The 21,759-nt window shown below is 46.6% G+C and overlaps 1 protein-coding gene across 2 annotated transcripts in view; it reads right to left on the reverse strand.

Moving 5' to 3' along the window:
- The window catches only part of LOC126297696 (cyclin-dependent kinase 12-like), a 313,910-nt gene that overhangs the window by 69,491 nt on the left and 222,660 nt on the right, over nucleotides 1–21,759 (reverse strand). For both annotated transcript variants that reach the window (XM_049988818.1, XM_049988820.1), the window contains exons 4-5: nucleotides 17,111–19,498; nucleotides 6,920–7,132 (exon numbers count right to left, since the gene is read on the reverse strand). In XM_049988818.1, the coding sequence (XP_049844775.1) occupies nucleotides 6,920–7,132; nucleotides 17,111–19,498 (2,601 nt within the window). The remainder of the gene's footprint in view (nucleotides 1–6,919; nucleotides 7,133–17,110; nucleotides 19,499–21,759) is intronic.

A 21,759-nucleotide genomic window follows, 5' to 3' on the forward strand; every position in this document is an offset into this window, starting at 1 on the left:
CGGGTGAAAGCGGTGACGATGCAGTATGCGCATGACACTACTTTGACTCAGTCCACCGGCTCTCGCAATGTCCCGTGTACTCATGTGTGGGTTCATGGCAACAGCAGCTAACACATCAACTGCACCCGCTTCTCCTGTGACGGGCCTGTTACGGACCCGTTTGTGTGCTACAACCATACCTGTAGCATACAGTTGGCGGTAGATGTTTTGCAATGTGCGATACGTTGGATGCTCTCTGTCCGGGTACCGTTCTGCATACACACTTCAGGCTTCAGCTGCATTTCGTCGACACTCGCCGTAGATGAGTATCATCTCCGCCTTTTCAGAGTTCGAATACACCATGGTCACAGTTCCTACAACACCACACTATCACAGACGTCTGGTAACACGGTGTACTACAGTTGGTCTGCGTGCGGAGACGAATGCAGAATAACAGTAGCAGCAAGCGCTACATGCGGACACTGCGACAGCTAGACCAAACCACAACAGTGCACTACAGCCACACTCGTAAACACGGTCGTCATCGTAAACATGTCCCTGCCGATGCTGCTTGCCGACCGTGGCCCGTGTTTGTTACAACACGCAACTGAACGTCGGAGGTTTGTGTTAAAAATACTTCCGTGCATTTTTGTATGGTTTGTATTAAACAATTACACTAGCCCCTCTCCTCACGTTCGGTCTGTGGAATCGGTTCGTCAGTATTTGATGTGGTTTACGAAATATATCCAGCGGTAACGTTAGGTGACTCACCCTGTATATGTGTTTGGAGAGAGAGAGAGAGAGAGAGAGAGAGAGAGAGAGAGAGAGATTAATTTTTGATTGAGATTTTTACTTTAAGTCGTAACTGGTACCTGAATTTTGGTTGCTGCCTCCTTGAATCATCAGCTTCTGCACCAGTTGTTGACGTATTGCAATTTGGAAAAAGTTATTGTTCTTTAAGGTTTAAAATACGACTCTGTTGGTAACATGGCCGTATTGCGGATAGCTCTGACTCCAAGTTTTCGTAGCTTTACGTACCTAAGGGACCACTTTTGTAAGCAAGTAAGATCAAACAGCAATCTGCTTTTCGTGAGAAAAGGAGATTCCTTGGCACGCAAACTTCCTTCAAACTACTCGTCCTGCTACATCGAAATTCGTCAGTGGAGTTCAGCACCATACTATTGCACGAGAACATAATCCAATTACTGTAATTAAGAAATTATGAGAGGTTGTTACTTATTGAATGAAAACTATAGAAAATGCATTTTTTCCCTGTGTTTTAGTGAACTTTGTACACTTACAATTCTGTCGATTGATAGAATTCCGCACGCATCTCGTGGTCGTGCGGTAGCGTTCTCGCTTCCCACGCCCGTGTCCCCGGGTTCGATTCACGCCGGGGTCAGGGATTTTCTCTGCCTCGTGATGGTTGGGTGTTGTGTGATGTCCTTAGGTTAGCTAGGTTTAAGTAGTTCTAAGTTCTAGGTGACTGATGACCATAGATGTTAAGTCCCATAGTGTTCAGAGCCATTTGAACCATTTTTTATAGAATTCCATGTAATTTTTCTCCCATCGGAGAAGTATTGTAAACTGTGCTAAGCTACTGCAAATGCCGTATTGCGTTTCTCCAGCTTTTGCTATGCCTCATCTCTTGTGGTGATTTGTAAATGGTAACTTACCCTAACAATGCTATTCACCGAGATCACTTCTAAACTAAAACAACTTGGTCACTTTCATGAAGACACAACGGAAGTCCCAAACGAACCCGGTATCGCCAGAACATTTTACAGTAACAGATAAAAGCAAATCGTAAATTTGTTTGCTTATGCAAGAAAAAAAAAATGGCTCCAAGCACTATGAGACTTAACATCTGAGGTCATCAGTCCCCTAGACTTAGAACTCCTTAAACCTAATTAATCTAAGGACATCACACACATCCATTCCCGAGGCAGGATTCGAACCTGCGGCCGTAGCAGTCGCGCGGTTCCAGGCTGCAGCGTTTAGAATCGCTCGCCCACCCCGGCCGGCAAGCATCCTAGGACCCTTACTGTTTAACCTCTACATTAACGAACTCCCAGCTACACACCACACGACGGTGGCAATCTACGCGGATGACACTGTCATCCTCGTGCAAGATCGGAAGCCGTCTAACATCAACTCACGACTACAGACTGCACTCAGAGAGGCAGAGCCTTGGCTGGTGAAATGGAGTTTTAGAGAAAACGTCGACAAGTGCGAAGCCGTTCTGTTCACTGGAAGACCGAAACTACTGCGCAAACATCAGCACTGCAACCCAATAACACTACATTCACGCCCATTACGTTTCCGCGAGAAGGTCAAATACCTCGGTGTCTGGCTGGACCGGAAACTACTCTGGGGGGACCACATTCAACACGTGACCAACAAAGCAAACGCGAGGCTCAAACAACTCTACCCTATGCTTAACAGGCGTAGCACACTGAACAGGAGGGTGTCTAGGTCCATGTACATGACACTTATTCGACCCCTGATGACGTACGCAGCCCCTGTCTGGGGATACGCTGCGCCCACACGCCCGCGCCGTCTGCAGCTCATACAGAACAAAGTTCTCAGAATCATAAGCAACTCTCTACACGACTGTACAATAACACGAGACACTCGAGTAACCCGTTTAACCTTTCTCTGGGTAACTACGACCACAACCATAGATGGAAACATAATAGACCAAAGACACTATTGGCAAGAAACTAAACATCTATGGTCCATAGCACGCTAACACGACAGTACTTACGAGCCCCTGCAACACAGCTACCACTGGTAACCCCAGATGCTCGACCCGCCAAAAAACAGGCAACCGCGGGGAAACCGTACTGTACACAGCACGCAAACCAGTCACACACAACCCCTACACTGTGAGCTGATCTATGAGTGATCGCCCACTAATGTATGACGACCTTGAACTGTTACAGGGACGCAGCAACTGCAAAAGGCCTACAACGAGCTTCCGCAACGACAAAGGTAACGATGCACGATACCTCGCACTAAGGTAACCACACTTTGCATGCACTGTCGCAGATAGCAAGCCGCTACTGCCCTTACTACCCGTCCTACTGTCGCAGAGGTTTTTTTCCTTTGGCGCTTGCCTTGGCGCTTTTTTTCCTCTGCCCTTACAACCACTACCCTTCGATCGCCTTCGTCCGCTTTCTATCTCCTGATGGACCATGTAAATGAGTAATCTTACCCAGACTCCTGATTCAAAAACTAACATGTTATACGGAGGTGACAGTAGAACGTTTGGTTTGGGCACCACGTTGGTGTGGGCGTGGAGGGGCCCCATCCTTTTTCTAGCGCAGGTCCGGACTGAAGCGCCTAGAACCGCTCAGCCACAGCAGCCAAACTAGAATAAACGAAGCAACGGCGCACTAACGATTGTTTTAGTGTGTGTGTGTGTGTGTATGTGTGTGTGTGTGTGTGTGTGTGTATTGGAGAGTGGCTAGAGAAATCTCGTTCAGTGATTTCGTCTGAATCACGCATACATGTAGTGATTTCGTCTGAATCACGCATACATATTAGGCAGTCAGTGCTGTGTTGTTCTACGTATACATTGTCCAGTCAAATTAATGTAACCACCTGTCAAGCTGGCCGCTGTGGCCGAGCGGTTCTAGGCGCTTCAGTCCGGAATCGCGCTGCTGCTACGGTCGCAGGTTCGAATCCTGCCTCGGGCTTGGATGTGTGTGAAGTCCTTAGGTTAGATTTAAGTAGTTCGAAGTCTAGAGAACTGATGACCTCAGATTTTAAGTCCCATAGTGCTTAGAGCCATTTGAACCATTTGAACCACCTGTCAAAAGATTGAATAATCAGCGTTTGCAGCGCGGACCACTACGAGACGTGCAGGAAGAGTGTCAATGAGTTTCTGGTAGGTGCAGACGGGGATATGGAGCCATGCCGACTTAAGTGCTGTAGCCAGCTGCGTTAGTTTTCTCGGTTGAAGATCTATGGCACGAACAGCTCGCTCAACGTTGTTCCAAAGATTCTCGATTGGGTTTTAGTGCAGGGAGTTTGGTGGCCAGGACACTACGGGTAAACTGTACGTGGTGTCCAAACCACGTACTCTGTGAGCTGTGTGACATTTTGTAGATGCCATCATGCCGAGAAACAAACTGCATGTAGGGGTGGACTTGCTCCCCAAGGATGGATACGTACTTATTCTGATCTACAGTACCTCCCATAATGATGAGATCGCCCAGAGAATTCCACGGAAACATCCCACAGGCCATAAAACTCCCTCCTCTGGCCTGGACCCTTCTGACGACAGTTGCAGGGCGTTTGCTTTCAGACGTTTCACACCGTACACGCCAAAGGCAATCTGTCTGATGGAGCATAAAATGTGATTCGGCTGAAAAGGCCACTTATTGCCATCCAGTGGACGTCCAGTTGCTGTATGGGGGTGCAAATTCCAATCCTCGTCGCGGTTGAGCAGCAGTGAGCGCACGAACCAAGAGCCAGCAGCGGAGGCCCATTCACAACAACGTTCGCTGAGCGGTCGTTGAAGAGACATTGTTGGCAGCCCCTTGGCTCATCTGGGTGGTCAGCTGCTCAACAGTTGCACGTCCATTTGTCGGTACACACTTCTGCAGCCGTCGTTCACCCCTGTCATCTTGCCCAAGGGGCACAATATTCGCCTCAGTGCCGGTTTCGGACAGCGCCATTTTGCGACGCACGGTATACTTCAACCACGGAGGCACGCGAACAGTTTACAAACTTAGCCGTTTCGGAAATGCTTCCACCCTTGCTTGACCCGAAAACCAATGACCACGCCTTTTTGGACGTCAGATAAATCGCTCCGTTTCGTCATTACGACAACGAACCCGCTTATTTTTATTTGAAATAGAGGATGGGAAAAGAAAGGGAAAGGATGAGTGGGAAACTTGTGACTTCCAGCAACACAGGGAACTGTGATAAAGCAATGCCGAAAGCTGAAAATTTGTGTCGGACCGGGACTCGAACCTGAATGTACTGCTCATTTACCGTTTCGGCCATTCGAACACACTACCTCACCGACCCAAATTTCTAACTATCACACGCTGCAGTATAGTGTCTCTCGCCTGTTAACCTTCTAGTCGTAATTATTGATTCCCGTAGGAGTTCCGACAATACTAGTGCATCCGCACTGTAATAAAGTCAAGAATCTGTCGCGCTCTCACATACAGGGTGTATCATAATTAATGGCGTAAACGCATACAGTTGAAAGTACACGAAATTAGAAGCAAACAGACTCAGTAAACATAGGGTCGAAAGTGCATACCTTAAGAGACACGAGCAATTTTTCATCTTCAATACTGTGAAACAAATCTCTTCTACTGCAAGCTCTTTGGTTACCATATTTTGGGAAGTGGCAGTATGGACCAAAAGAAGAAAAAATATCCAGTGACTTTTGATTTCGGAAATCGTTAAGGAATTCATTATTTCGAGATCCACGGAGTCAAGAGTGTGCCGAGAATAGCATATTTCAGGCATTATCTCTCACGATGGACAACGCTGTAGCCGAGGACCTTCATTTAACGACCGAGAACAACGGCGTCTGTGTAGAGTTGTCAGTGCTAACATACAAGCAACTCTCCTTGAATTAACTGGCTCTGAGCACTATGGGACTGAACTCCTGAGGTCATCAGTCCCCTAGAACTTAGAACTGCTTAAACCTAACTAACCTAAGGACATCACACACATCCATTCCCGAGGCAGGATTCGAACCTGCGACCGTACCAGTCGCGCGGTTCCAAATCGAAGCGCCTAGAACCGCTCGGCCACTCCGACCGTCTGCTTGAATTAACTGCAGAAATCTATGTGGAACGTACGACGAGCGTATCTGTTAAGACAGTGCGAAGAAATTTGGCGTTAATAGGCTACGGCAGGAGACGACCAATGCGACTGCCTTTGCTAATAGCACGACACCGCGCGCAGCGCCTTCTCTACGTTCGTGACCGTATCAGTTGGACCCCTGACGACTGGAAAACTGTGGCCTGGTCGGATGAGTCCCGATTTCAGCTGGTAAGAGCTGACGGTAGGGTTCGAGTGTGGCTCAGACGCCATGAAGCCATGGGCCCAAGCTGTAAACAATATACTGTACAAACTGGTGGTGACTCCATAATGCCAGCCGGAGTGGTCGAGCGGTTCTAGGCGCTACAGTCTGGAACCGCGCGACCGCTACGGTCGCAGGTTCGAATCCTGCCTCGGGCATGGGTGTGTGTGATGTCCTTAGGTTAGTTAGGTTTAATTAGTTCTAAGTTCTAGGGGACTGATGACCACTGCAGTTAAGTCCCATAGTGCTCACAGCCATTTGAACGATTTTTTGACTCCATAATGGTGTGGACTGTCTTTACATGGAATGGACTTGCTCCTCCTCTCAAATTTAACTGATCATTTACTGGAAATGGTTATGTTCGGCTACTTGGAGACCATTTTCGGCCATTCATGGGCTTCATGTTCCTGAACAACGATGGAATTTTTATTGATGACAATGCGACTGGGTCACAATTTTTCACGATTGGTTTGAAGAACATTGGTGTCAGTTTCGCAAGAATGATTTGCTATCCATATCGCCCAAATAAACTCCATCAATCATCTATGGAACATTTTCGAAAGGTCAGTTCGTGCACAAAATCGTGAACCGGCACCAAGCTCAATATTTTTGCAGGGGAATCCCAACGACTTGTTGAGTCGATGGCAAGTTGAAATGCTGCACTACTCCGACCAAAAGGAGGTCCGTCACGATATTAGGATGTATCCCGTGACTTTTGCCACCTCAGTGTATTTATACAAGTTCCGAGAGGACCTGAAGCTATTTTAAATGCCGACGGTTTCATTTCCTATGTTCGTGTTACCAGCGGTACGGTTGCGTGTGATCGGACGTTTGGGTGGCTCGTTACAGCGAAAGAGGACAGCGGGAGGCGAGAACATGGCCAACCTGTGGCAGCTGCGCACGCCGGAGAGGCAGGAGAGGCAGGTCGCGGCAGCGGCGCGGGCTGCTGCCGCGCACGGTGGCGGCGGCGGGCCGGCGGGAGCGGCGGGGGCGACGGCGGCGAGTCGCTGCTGTACGCTGGCGACGACTCCGCGGTCGGCGCGGCCGCGGGTGTGGTGGCGGGGGCGGCGGCGGCGGCGGTCAGCTGTCGCCCGCCTCCTGCAAGACGCAAACGTAACCATTAATATACTGACCAACAATATCCAACCTATAGTACGCCCACACTTTCACAGTTATATTTATTTGCGTTAAACTAAACTAAAATTTTTTATTATCTATTTAAAAAATAACAGAAGAACTTAATCTTAAAATAATAAAAATTAAATTTCTTTTATTGAAAAGTAAGTAATGAAGGAGGAGTAAATATTACATACATAAGCGTATTTAAACATACTGTATAATCAGGCTTAGCTTAGCCGCTAACGTTTCGTGCAGGGTCTATACTAGATTCCGAAAGACCTAGATAACGGCCTAGGAAGGTGGATTGATGAAATTAGAAAACATGCGATAACATCGTGGATGCCTATAGTCGAAGTCCTTAAGGTATGGAAAACTCTAGAGGTTCCCTTTGTCTGCAAATGCGTATCAAATGGTACATAACCAGGATGGCACTGATGTACCATAAATAAGATCATGCACTACTGGCCATTAAAATTGCTACACCAAGAAGAAATGCAGATGACAAACGGGTATTCATTGGACAAATATATTATACTAGAACTGACATGTGATTACATTTAAACGTAGTTTGGATGCATAGCGCCTGAGAAATCAGTACCCAGAACAACCACCTCTGGCCGTAATAAAGGCCTTGATACGCCTGGGCATTGTGTCAAACAGAGCTTGTATGGCGTGTACAGGTACAGCTCCCCTTGCAGTCTCAACGCGATACCACAGTTCATCAAGAGTAGTGACTGGCGTATTGTGACGAGCCAGTTGCTCAGCCACCATTGACCAGACGTTTTCAATTGGTGAGAGATCTGGAGAATGTGCAGCAGTCGAACATTTTCTGTATCCAGAAAGGCCCGTACAGGACCTGCAACATGCGGTGGTGCATTATCCCGCTGAAATGTAGCGTTTCGCAGGGATCGAATGAAGCGTAGAGCCACGGGTCGTAACACATCTGAAATGTAACGTCCACTGTTCGAAGTGCCGTCAATGCGAACAAAAGGTGACCGAGACGTGTAACCACTGGCACCCCATATCATCACGCTGGGTGATGATGGCGATGACAAATACACACTTCCAATGTGCGTTCACCGCGATGACGCCAAACACTGATGCGACCGTCATGATGCTGTAAACAGAACCTGGATTCATCCGAAAAAATGACGTTTTGCCATTTGTGTACCCAGGTACTTCGACAAGTACACCATCGCAGGCGCTCCTGTCTGTGATGCAGCGTCAATGGTCTCCGAGCTGATGGTCCATTCTGCTGCAAACGTCGTCGATCTGTTCGTGCAAATGGTTGTTGTCTTGCAAACGTTCTGTTGACTCAGGGCAAACGTCCCCATCTGTTGCCTCAGCGATCGAGACATGGCTGCACGATCCGTTACAGCCATGCGGATAAGATGTCGGTCAACTCGACTGCTAGTGATACGAGGCCGTTGGGATCCAACATGGCGTTCCGTATTACCCTCCTGAACCCACCGATTCCATATTCTGCTAACAGTCATTGGAGGTCGACCAACGCGAGCAGCAATGTCGCTATACGATAAACCGCAATCGCGATAGGCTACAATCCGACCTTTATCAAAGTCGGAAACGTGGTGGTACGCATTTCTCCTCCTTACACGAGGCATCACAACAACGTTTCACCAGGCAACGCCGGTCAACTGCTGTTTGTGTATGAGAAGTCGTTTGGAAACTTTCCTCATGTCAGCACGTTGTAGGTGTCGCCACCGGCGCCAACCTTGTGTGAATGCTCTGGAAAGCTAATCATTTACATAACACAGCATCTTCTTCCTGTCGGTTAAATTTCGCGTCTGTAGTACGTCGTCTTCATGGTGTAGTGTATTAAAGCAGGGGCTAGCCAAACTTGTGTTCTGCGTAAGCCTCGCACCTCAGCTGACAGGGAATATCGCTGTGATTCCAATGAAACAGTAGTTAATAGCATTCCTGAAAAGCTTAACATGACGGCGCGTGGCCCTGGAGTTATTGTTTTTGTCTTTCTTCTTGCGCCCTGTTCGGTTACAATGAGATTCCAAAAAGATATACGCCTGATCAACGTAGACAGATACAAATATTTAGCATAAAGACATCGAATTTGACCGTTCCAGCAGGATTAATTTAGGAGTTGTCTCTTAAGAAATTACCAGATCCATCACTAGTGAACTGATTAATAGGATGATGCAGTGAACGCAAACACTAGAAGACAAAATCTCAGTTTGGGGATCGAGTGAGGTAGCGTCGTGGTAAGCCACTCTGTTCGCATTCCGAACAGCAGTGGTTCGAATCCCTGTCTGGCCATCCACATTTAAGTTTTCCTGACTGTCGTAAACGGACTAAGGCGAATACCGCGATGGTTCCATCTGCCAGTTTTCTTCGTCAATCGGAGCTTAGGCTCCGTCTCTGATGACCTTGTCTACGACGGAGCTTTAAACCTTTATCTTTCTTCCCTTTCTCCAGTTTAGACTCAATGAACAGTTGTGTGTCACGCATAAAATAAACACTATCAAAGTACAGCGCAAACATAAATAATAAATAGAACTGAAACTGTAACGAAGAGTGTATAGAAAAACAGTAATCTGCTTAATAACAGTAAGCAGGTAACTTCAATTGCTCCATCAAATAGAATTCCTATGGGGTGCATCATTAATCCACAAGCCCTTAACACTTGAAGAGGATCTAAATAACGAAAGAGTCATCTGTTGACTAAGAGTGACTTCGTGAATTACGAGTGGCGTTAGTGCTGTAAGCGGCAGATTACCTGGACACCACATCTCGTGCAGTTAGTGCCATATATTCTTCTGGGGGTACATATTTTGGTTCCCGTAATTATTCAAATACACTCTAAGACAGAAAAAAACACATAACGAAGGAAGTACCCGAATGGGATAGAAATTGGTAGATGTGATGTACGTGTACAAACAAACAAATATTTACAATTTCTGGAAATTTCTGGAATTTCTGGATTTATGCAAGAGAAAGAGCTTCATTATGAAGCAAGCAGTAACACATTGGTCCACCTCTGGCCCCTACGCAAACAGTTATTCGGATTGGCATTGATTGACAGAGTTGTTGGATGTATTCCTGAGGCATATCGTGCCAAATTCTGTCCAATTGGCTAGTTAGATGATCAAGATACCGGTTCTCAACTGGGCAGAGATTCAGCGACTTTGCTGCCCAAGGTAGGGTTTGACAAGCACGACAACAAGCCGTAGAAACTCTCACCGTGTGTGGGCGGACATTATCTTGCTGAAATGTAAGCCTAAGATGGCTTACCATGGGAGGCAACAAAACGGGGCGTAGAATATCGTCGACGTGCCGCTGTGCTGGAAGGGTGCCGCTAATGACGACGAAAGGAGTCCTGTTGCGAAAACAATTGGCATCCCGGACCATTACTCGTGGTTGTCGGCTCATTGGCGTGTGACAGTCAGGTTGGTACCCTACCGCTGTCCGGGGTGTCTCCAGACACGTTTTCGCAGGGATCGGAGTTCAGGTCGAAGCCGGGCCCATTACTGAAGACCATTCTACTGCGGTCAATGAGATTCTAAGTTATATTTCGATGTCATTACAGAAATCTCTGTGCTGGAAGTTAATCATTTCAGTTCTTAAAGGGAACACATACTATATATACCACAACAGATCCAGAAATTAACAGGGTATCAGCAAGCTCTGTTCAACGTTATTTGTTTACTGTTCTGTGCAACATTATACAGTCACAATACAGCTGCACTGTGAATGCTGTTCTCGGGCATGGGATGAGTTAGTTCCTGCTCGTAAGCAGTTGGAAATCGTCCTGACTGCTGTCACTGCAAATTAGAGTGTTGGGAGGGCTACAGAGAGACATGTACCACGGATACCACAGGTATTACAGACACTATCCTCTCCTGTGGAATCGCATTCGGGAGGACGACGGTTCAATCCCGCCTCCGGCCATCCTGATTTAGGTTTTCCGCGATTTCCCTAGATCACTCCAGGCAAATGCCGGGATGGTTCCTTTGAAAGGGCACGGCCGACTTCCTTCCCCATCCTTCCCTAATCCGAGCTTGTGCTCCGTCTCTAATGACCTCGTTGTCGACGGGACGTTAAACACGAATATCCTCCTTCTCCTCCTGTGGAAACTGATTCCTCTACAAGAATTACAGAATGTATGAAAATTCGTCCACTAAACTGTGAGTGACGTCATAGGTGCTATCGTGCAAACAAATTGAAACTGAGAAAGTGAGCTGTTGTGAAATCTACGTTGTCCAGTGTCAAGGGGAGCCAAACGCAGAAGAGTAGGGGTGTATTACTTGTCAGCAGTTCAAATGTACGGCGAATAATTTTCCTCCTTAGGAAAACGGCAGCAAGTGATTGGAAGAATCCCCTTGTGCACTGCCTAGAGAGTACATTCAACATGTTGAAGAGATTGTTCCAGCAGCCATTCAGGGAAAAGGGGGAAACCAGTTGCGGATTCTGATACACCTTGGATCAAACGATGACTGTTGTTTGGGCTACAAAATCATACATGGATCACTCCAACAAATGGCAGAGAAGTTTGACAAGACCAGCCTTGATCACAGAATTTCATCCAAGCTCACTATCTGCAGCAGAGTCCCCAGAACTGATTCTGGTCGGCTGGTTCTGAGTCAGTTGGATTGCTTAAACTAGAGACTTCGGAGGTTCTGTGACAAGCTAGGCTGTGGCTTCCTAGATTTGCTTCATATGGTTGAGAGTTGTCGGCTCTACTTAAATGGATTAGGAGTGAGGTGCAGATCCGAGGTACGGAATGAGGGGGGTCACGATCCTCTCTACCAAACAATAGCTTGCAAGAGTAACCCTATTTTTAGATATACCATTTTCCAAATTTTCAGCCAGCTTCTAGAAAATAATGAAGCAACATAAAATCCATGACCCTCGAAAATGACAAGGAAGATAACAAGCACGATGCTGAATAAGTCAAGGTAAGAAAGGTAGAGACCCTCCGCTAACAAAAAATAACACAGTCTGAGCTTCTCGCATACATGTGGAAGATACAGCATTGCTCATAACCTCATAATTTACAAGTCGCATAGTCTTCGTCTGCAGACCTGTGTTCTCAGTCTTAGTGCTAAATGAAGTGCTGATAATGCTGAGTGCACATTTCGATGTTACGTCTTGTAAATTGAGACGTTGCAAAGGTTATGAGAGTTTTCTGTTATTAAAGCTCTTGAATCAATCGTGTGACACCAACACCGACTCAAAGGAAGGCCTCGGCGCTTGCTGGTGACGTCACGTCAGCTAGGCACGGCGAACGCCAGGTCTGTTGCAGGCAGAAACGCCTGGGCGTGCTTATCACTATAAGTCTCTTATTTTTGGACAAAATGTTTGGTACTGTTTTGGATTCTGCAGTTTTATTTAGATGAAAGATTTTCTTACTATCGTAAAGCTACAAATGAAGATCATAGTTCTGTATTACTGAATCCTATCGAAACAAACGTAGATCAATATGAGAAGATGCTTTGCCCCATTGCAAGCTTCGGAAATTTTACATTCAAGTAACCATATTTACTTGATCCATTTTGCTATAGAAACTTACCCCAACCCCCTAACAATTAACTCGTTTCTTTAATTTGTTTTCGTTTGACATGGTCACTGGAAATGTGAACTAATTTACATGTGTAAATGTCCAACTGTTGCCAGTCATTAGATTACAGTCGTTTTCAACGAAAGGAATTCTAAACAGGAAACAAAATAGTTTCATACATCGAAAATACTGCTGAGCTTAAACTTTTTTAAACATGCACATTAGAAAAGATAAAAATTCCCCTCTTGGAACTGAAAGGAGAAACTTTATAAGATAAAATAATTTTATTTGATAAAACAAGTATTTCTCTTTTGCCTCTTCTTCTGTTCCCCTCCCCTTCCCCAACGTGTACAATCGCAAGATATTTAATTAACATTCGGTGGTCCTCACCCCATAGTCAACCAAGATACCTAAAGAAGAGCACCAATATGTTCACAGTTTCTTGTAAAAGCAACCCAGTACAAACTTAACTTCCTCAGATTTACAAATAAGGTAAAGAAGCACGAATTCTGTTGCTGCTGGACCATGAAGTTGTTTTTGTATGTCAATCCTTAAAATAGGTGGAAATTTAAGTTCAGGAGTACACTATTTGTTAAGAAGTGTAATGAATTGCGCAATTAATTGATTGCCGAAATCTCTCAGAACAATGTGTGTTGGTCAACTACGCCAATAGTTTCACATTTTCCTGTGTCAGAGAGGGAGACACTACCATTATGAGTATGCCTGCAACAGACCTGGCGTTCGCCGTGCCTAGCTGACGTGACGTCAGCAAAAATCGCCGAGGCCTTCCTTTGAGTCGGTATTGGCGGCACACGAAAACTTAAATTTTTTAAAGAATGTTATTCAAATTATTGTATTTAAATATTTTATATTGTTATACTATTAAAACCATAAGCATCTGTGGAACATTAAACGTTGAGGCGTTGACAAGTTGTATTAGCTTAGTGTGTGTGTGTGAAGGGGGCGGGGGAGACTTGTCAGGGCCAGTAACCAACTATAACCCCTCATTTCTAGGTCTGGCGTCTGTCTGCCTTTCCGCTATTGTAGTCGACTAAGTCACTTTCCGGCTGCAGGGAGAAAGGGTTTTTTGGGCCTGAAAATGGACTGCGCTTTTCCTAATCCTCCTAAATGGGTGGCGGTCGGACCTGACTAGGACTAGATTAGCCAGCCGGAGGAAGTGTTGGATGAAAGTGACGGATTTGGCTATGGCGCATTCATGTCAACAAATTTCATTTATTTCCATGCCAGTTCGAGAGTAATGATTTCGTGTAATTCTTTCCCCATTAACTTGAAACTGTATTCCTGTTTTGCTGTTCTGGTGAATATCAGTGGGATCTGCTAATGGCCAGTTGGAGGCAGCGTATGAAATGTTAGTGGTATATTCCAGTCTACTGGTCGGACTTCGGATTCCCTTTGAAAGTAGTTGGACTGTCCAGCGCTTGATTATAGTATTGAAATAGTGAGGAGCTTAACCTTGTCTCGCGTGTTAAAGCGAGGCTGGCGGTTGCTATATGGAGTGACTGATATTGCAGCAGAGCAGTTTAGATATCGAAATAGATGTCAGAGGGATAGAAAAACATTTAAAATCGCTCAAAAGAGGAAAGGCCGCTGGACCTGATGGGATACCAGTTCGATTTTACACAGAGTACGCGAAGGAACTGTCCCCCCTTCTTGCAGCGGTGTACCGTAAGTCTCTAGAAGAGCGGAGCGTTCCAAGGGATTGGAAAACGGCACAGGTCATCCCCGTTTTCAAGAAGGGACGTCGTACAGATGTGCAGAACTGTAGACCTATATCTCTAACGTCGATCAGTTGCAGAATTTTGGAACACGTATTGTGTTCGAGTATAATGACTTTTCTGGAGACTAGAAATCTACTCTGTAGGAATCAGCATGGGTTTCGAAAAAGACGATCGTGTGAAACCCAGCTCTCGCTATACGTCCACGAGACTCGGAGGGCCATAGACACGGGTTCCCAGGTAGATGCCGTGTTTCTTGACTTCCGCAAGGCGTTCGATACAGTTCCCCACAGTCGTTTAATGAACAAAGTAAGAGCATATGGACTATCAGACCAATTGTGTGATTGGGTTGAAGAGTTCCTAGATAGCAGAACACAGCATTTCATTCTTAATGGAGAGAAGTCTTCCGAAGTAAGAGTGATTTCGGGTGTGCCGCAGGGGAGTGTCGTAGGACCTTTGCTATTCACAGTATACATAAATGACCTTGTGGATAACATCGGAAGTTCACTGAGGCTAATTGCGGATGAGCTGTAGTATATCGAGAGGTTATAAGAATGGAACATTGTACTGAAATACAGGAGGATCTGCAACGAACTGTCGCATGGTGCAGGGAATGGCAATTGAATCTCAATGTAGACAAGTGTAATGTGTTGCGAATACATATAAAGAAAGGTCCTTTATCATTTAGCTACAGTATAGCAGGTCAACAACTGGAAGCAGTTAATTCCATAAATTATCTGGGAGTACGCATTAGGAGTGATTTAAAATGGAATGATCGTATAAACTTGATCGTCGGTAAAGCAGATGCCAGACTGAGATTCACTGGAAGATCCTAAGGAAATGCAATCCGAAAACAGAGGAAGTAGGTTACAGTACACTTGTTCGCCCATTGCTTGAATATTGCTCACCAGTGTGGGATGCGTACCAAATAGGGTTCATAGAAGAGATAGAGAAGATCCAACGGAGAGCAGCGCGCTTCGTTATAGGCTCATTTAGTGATCGCGAAAGTGTTACGGAGATGATACATAAACTCCAGTGGAAGACTCTGCAAGAGAGACGCTCAGTAGCTCGGTACGGGCTTTTGTTGAAGTTTCGAGAACATACCTTCACCGAGGAGTCACGCAGTATATTGCTCCCTCCTACGTATATCTCGCGAAGAGACCATGAAGATAAAATCAGAGAGATTAGAGCCCACACAGAGGCATACCGACAATCTTTCTATGCACGAATAATACGAGACTGGAATAGAAGGGAGAACTGATAGAGGTACTCAAAGTACCCTCCGCCACACACCCTCAGGTGGCGTGTGGAGTATGGATGTAGATGTAGAATTAATCTGGATCCTCCAATAAACGTTTCCAATTAAGTCTTTGGTGCAGTGAGTCGCGTAATTTGTTTCGCGCTCTGCATATCACCTAGAGGACGTCGTTTCTTCCCGCGTCCATGTGTCTGACTTCGCGCGACGCCATGTAATCACTGAGTCACGGACGAAAGGAACTTTTCAGTACTAGCGTAAGATCCGCAGAAAAGTCCGCCACAGGCAAGAGTATTAATACCCTAGATATCAACTGCGGACCTATTCGCAAGGAGGAGTCAGAACTTGAAATGTCGCAAGAAATCAATGCAGCTCACATAGTACTAGGTATAGAAATATGGTTAAAACCAGAAAACGATACCAGTGAGGTTTCTGGGGGAAATTTAGATTCATATCAAAAGTATAGGCTAATCGGAAATGTAGGTGCTGTATTTATCGCAGCAGACAATAAACTGAAACCCACTGAGATGGAAATTTAAGCTGCCTGCAAAATTATAATTGAATCTTTTTGTCGACCACCTCAGTTATCTTCAGATGTAATCAAAAGCTTTAGAGAAAACCGAAGTTCGCTAGTACGTATGTTCCCCAATCACATTATCGTCGCCGGCCGCGGTGGCCGTGAGGTTCTGGGCGCTACAGTCCGGAACCGCGGGACTGCTACGGTCGCAGGTTCGAATCCCGCCTCGGGCATGGATGTGTGTGATGTCCTTAGGTTAGTTAGGTTTAAGTAGTTCTAAGTTCTAGGGGACTGATGACCTAAGATGTTAAGTCCCATAGTGCTCAGAGCCATTTGAACCACTTTCTCGTCGTCGGAGGAGACTTTAATCATCCAACAATCAACTGGAATAATTACAATTATAGAAGCGGTGGGCGTGACAAGATATACTGAACAACAATAACAAATGCCTTCTCTGAAAAATACCTGAAATAGGTTGTTCGAAAGCCCACTCATGATGGTAATATATTGAATGTAATGACAACAAATGGACCTGACCCCTTTGAAGCTGTCCAAACTGAAACTGATCAGTGTCCACGAGGTAGTTGTAGCAACTATGATTACTAACGTACGAATGGCAACTAAATCTGGTACAAAAGCTTAAGTGTTCAGAAAACTAGATAAAGAGACAGTAGTGTCATATCTGAATGAGAAAGTTGAAACAGTTAGCTCCGAACAGGTGCATGTATAAGAATTGTGGCTTAAGTTTTAAAAAATAATTGGCCATGGACTGGATAGATATTGTGCACCTGTGTATCTTGCCCTGGTACTTTAGTATCAGATATACTAGGTGGTTGTCATACAGTTTATAGGTAGGGAATATACAACATTATATTTATGCTATTTCAAAAGCTTAACTGAAAAGTAACGAAGTACTTACGTTCATCTAGTGGCGTGTCTTCCAATCGATTCTCTTTCAGAAGGTAGAAATTGATCCATCCCTTAGAAATGGAAAGCAGGTCGTTCTCGTTGGAAAGAGCCTCTTTCCCCTTGTAAGATTCTATGTTGTCCAGCTCCTTCTTGGTGAGTTTGTTGCAGAGTGACGATTGCCTCGACCTGTCTGCCACGCTGCGGACCGTATCTTCGTTCGACGAGTCGAGAGAAGCGCTTCTCTCTTCAGGAATCACCTCGAACCTGTGGCAGTACGTGCCGGACAGCAAATTGTTGGAGCACGGCGAAGGAGCTGGTGGGAGTAGCCTCGAAAGCTTTCTAACGGGCAACCGGGACGGTTTGCGAGAATTCGGCCGCACGATCGCCTCACTGTCGGGCACTTTCTTTCCGTACATTGTGCTCGTCCATTTCTTAACGGGAACAGCTGATTTTAACAAAGGTTTCGTGGGAATTACTGATTTTAACAAGGGCTTGGGGCAATTTGTTCGATCACGTGTGTCTTCAGCCGGGGCTAAATTCCGAAATTTGTCTGTTCCGTTTACAGAATTCGTTTCTGGCTTGCAATGGCTAGTGACGTCTGCTGACTCCAAAGGCACTTCAGTTTTCTCGTCTTTTTCATTGTAACTATTATCTGGAATAAGTAAAGGCACATTCTCTTCCTCGATGGCATTTGGCTCAAGTGGCTCAAGAGTATCTAATATTGGCGTTTCATTTTTTGTAGGCGGAACCGCAGCTGCTGTATCTGCGGATATGGGCTTCGCGGTTTCATTATTGGCCTTTTTAATTTTCTGTATACTATCAGAAGTACGTCTAGAGGTCCTTAGTTTAGGTCTCGGTGATGCTGACGTGTTATTGATGCACGAGTGTCTACGAATTACTTTGGCACTATCTCTCTGGGAAGTCTTTGTGTCTAAGCGATGTCTAGGTGGAGGTAGAAACGTTGTGGCACAATTGTGGCGTTTCTCTTGAGTCTGTATTTCTGAAGAGGCACCTGTTTTTCTCGGGCTATCTTTGTCCGTCGTGGGTTGCCGGTCCTGAGGAAGTGGTGCAATAGAAGTACTTTTCCAGTTGGCTTCGGAGTGGTTACTTTCTGCCTTCTTGGCAGATTCGTTGTACACTAGTGGACTGAGTCTTCTGCAGGCACGCCTGGGCTGGTTGATATCTGGAAGACTGAGCGTCGGTTTTTTGTGCAAGTGCGCACTCGCGTCGAGTTTTGACGCCAGCCTCGCGTCCCGCTTTTCGACAACTGGAGCGGAGAGCTTGTGCTGCTCTCTGCAGCGACGCTGCCTCTCGATGAGCTGCCGGCGGCGCTCGGAGAGCTTCCGGTGTAGGCTGCGAGGCAAGCTGAGAGCCAGCGCCCTCTCCGTGGCGGGCCGCGGGCCGGACCCCCCGACTGGCACGAAGAACGCTTTCAGCTGCGTGTCTTCGAGGCTGTCCACCAGGCTCAGCCCGCTTTCCGAGTCCTCCTCGTCACTGCTGCTGCTACACTCCGCAGAGGATACGTTAACCAGCATGGAGACGGAGCGTGGCAAGGCGGAGTAGCGTGCAACGCAAACTTGCGCCCTCTCTCCCTCGCAGTAGCTACTACCCGCAATCACGTCGCATCCCCCACCCACCTCCGGCAACACGTTGGCACTGATGGCCTTGTCCGCTCTCGAAACACATCCCGACCCACCGGTAAAACTGTTGAACGCTGCACACGGATCCACCGAGTCTCTGCCGCTCATTTGGGCACACAATCTCGAATCTCGTTTTGAGCACGCTGAAAACGTATCGCGTGCTCTCTGAACGTCCGCAATCGTCTTTACACTGGCGCTGCTGCTCGAGGAAGGCGTAGCTGGGCGATCTAGGAACTGCAGATAACCGCCGTTGCTGCTGGACGACTTGCTCCTGGGATTGGACGTCGAGCAGCCACTGGTGGGGGTCAAGGGCTCCATGCCTTTATCTGTGCGTTCGAGAAAGCGGACACACTCTGCCAGGAAGGTGTCCCCGCTGTGGGACGCAGGCAGTGTTGCAGTTGCTGAGGACGGTGTTACGTCGCTCTCGGCGCAACAGTTCCGGGGCCCGTCTTCGGCATTAACATTTATCGCAGTACGAAAACTGCTGCTCACTGTTGTCGACGGCTCACCACTCTGGCAGCCCACCGAGGCTCGGCTGCTGGGACACGATACGCTGGCGGGCGATGCTCCTCGGCAGCACGGCTTGCAGTTGATGACAGTTGGCAGCTCGGGAACTATACTGTTGGCCTCAGTTCCCGAACTGGACGTACGGCCAGCGCTGTCCAGGATCTCGAGGTTGCCTTCGGAATGAGGGCTATTGTTGTACGGCAAGGTGGTACTCCGACTGCTGCCTGAGCGGCCGGTACTCCACTCGCTTCCTGTACAAAGTTGACACGTGTTGTACTTCCCTACTACATACAAATACGTTAAAATAAACGAGTAATATATATCTTACGTTGGTGCATAAGTTCGTAGCGTTTTTCTATAAGTTTCAAAAATAAAACAGATGCACATAACAGTGACTTTAGTCATAAATACACTACTGGCCATAAAAATTGCAACACCACGAAGATGACGTGCTACAGACGCGAAAGTTAACCGACAGGAAGATGATGCTGTGATATGCAAATGATTACCTTTTCAGAACATTCACACAAGGTTGGCGCCGGTGGCGACACCTACAACGTGCTGACATGAGGAAAGTTTCCAACCGATTTCTCATACACAAACAGCAGTTGACCGGCGTTGCCTGGTGAAACGTTGTTGTGATGCCTCGTCTAAGGAGGAGAAATGCGTACCATCACGTTTCCGACTTTGATAAAGGTCGGATTGTAGCCTATAGCGATTGCAGTTTATCGTATCGCGACATTGCTGCTCGCGTTGGTCGAGATTCAATGACTGTTAGCAGAATATGGAATCGGTGGGTTCAGGGGGGTAATACGGAACGCCGTGCTGGATCCCAACGGCTTCGTATCGCTAGCAGTCGAGATGAAAGCCATCTTATCCGCATGGTTGTAACGGATCGTGCAGCCACGTCTCGATCCCTGAGTCAACAGATGGGGAAGTTTGCAAGACAACACCCATCTGCACGAACAGTTCGACGACGTTTGCAGCAGCATGGACTATCAGCTCATAGACCATGGCAGCGGTTACCCTTGACGCTGCATCACAGACAGGAGCGTCTGCGATGGTGTACTCAAAGACGAACCTGAGTGCACGAATGGCAAAACGTCATTTTTTCGGATGAATCCAGGTTCTGCTTACAGCATCATGACTGTCGCATTAGTGTTTGGCGTCATCGCGGTGAACGCACATTGGAAGCGTGTATTCGTCATCGCTATACTGGCGTATCACCCGGCGTGATGGTATGGGGTGCCAGTGGTTACACGTCTCGGTCACCTCTTGTTCGCACTGACGCCACTTCGAACAGTGGACGTTGCATTTCAGATGTGTTACGACCCGTGGCTCTAACCTTCATTCGATCCCTGCGAAACCCTACATTTCAGCAGGACAATGCACGACCGCATGTTTCATGTCCTGTACGGGCCTTTCTGGATACAGAAAATGTTCGACTGCTGCCTTGGCCAGCACATACTCCAGATCTCTCACCAATTGAAAACGTCTGGTCAATAGTTGTAGAGCAACTGGCTCCTCACAATACGCCAGTCACTACTCTTGATGAACTGTGTATCGTGTTGAAGCTGCGTGAGCAGCTGTACCTGTACACGCCATCAAAGCTCTGTTTGACTCAATGCCCAGGCGTATCAAAGCCATTATTACGGCCAGAGGTGGTTGTTCTGGGCACTGATTTCGCAGGATCTATGCACCCAAATTACGTGAAAATGTAATCACATGTCAGTTCTAGTATAATTTATTTGTCCAATGAATACCCGTTTATCATCTGCTTTTCTTCTTGGTGTAGCAATTTTAATGGCCAGTAGTGTAACATATTCTCCTTCACTATTTAAAAGAGTCTGCCAACGCTGGGGTGACTTTTCGATACCGTGACTGTAGAAATCACGTGGTTTTGTGGCGCTGAGCTCGTGGAGCCTTGTTCTGAGCGCATTTTCATCCGGAAAGGATGTTCCTTCAAGGTTGCTCGATAGAGAGCGGAAAAGATGAAAATTCTTGGATTGCGTCTGCAAGACGTTTCAGTTGTTGAGAATAAATGTCAGCGGTAATGGGTACACCTCGGGGAAGCAATTCGTAATACACCACATCGTCGCTGTTCCACCAGCTGCATAACATTACCTTTTGTGGATGCACGCATGTCTTTGTACGGGGAGTTGCTGCTTTGTTTGGGCTAAACCAATCCGTTCTTTTCCTTGCGTTAGCATAAAGACACCATTTCGAGTCACCAGTATCTAACATGATGAGAATGGTCCGTGTCGTTCACGACCTAGTTGGTGGCGAGCACGCAGAGATACATGTATCACCACTCGCTGAGTTTTGCGATTTTGCCTTAGAGCTTGCGGTATCTATACACGCGATTTTTGAACCTGCACGAAAATGTCGCATGATGGTGGAATGATCACAGTTCACATTTGCCATTTCTCGGGTACACTGACGTGGGTCATTGTGGATTAATGCGTTTAACTGATCGTCAAACCCCGAAAGTCTTCCTGAACACGGAGACTCA

This window comes from Schistocerca gregaria, chromosome X, assembly GCF_023897955.1.
Source record: "Schistocerca gregaria isolate iqSchGreg1 chromosome X, iqSchGreg1.2, whole genome shotgun sequence".
Taxonomy (NCBI): domain Eukaryota; kingdom Metazoa; phylum Arthropoda; class Insecta; order Orthoptera; family Acrididae; genus Schistocerca; species Schistocerca gregaria.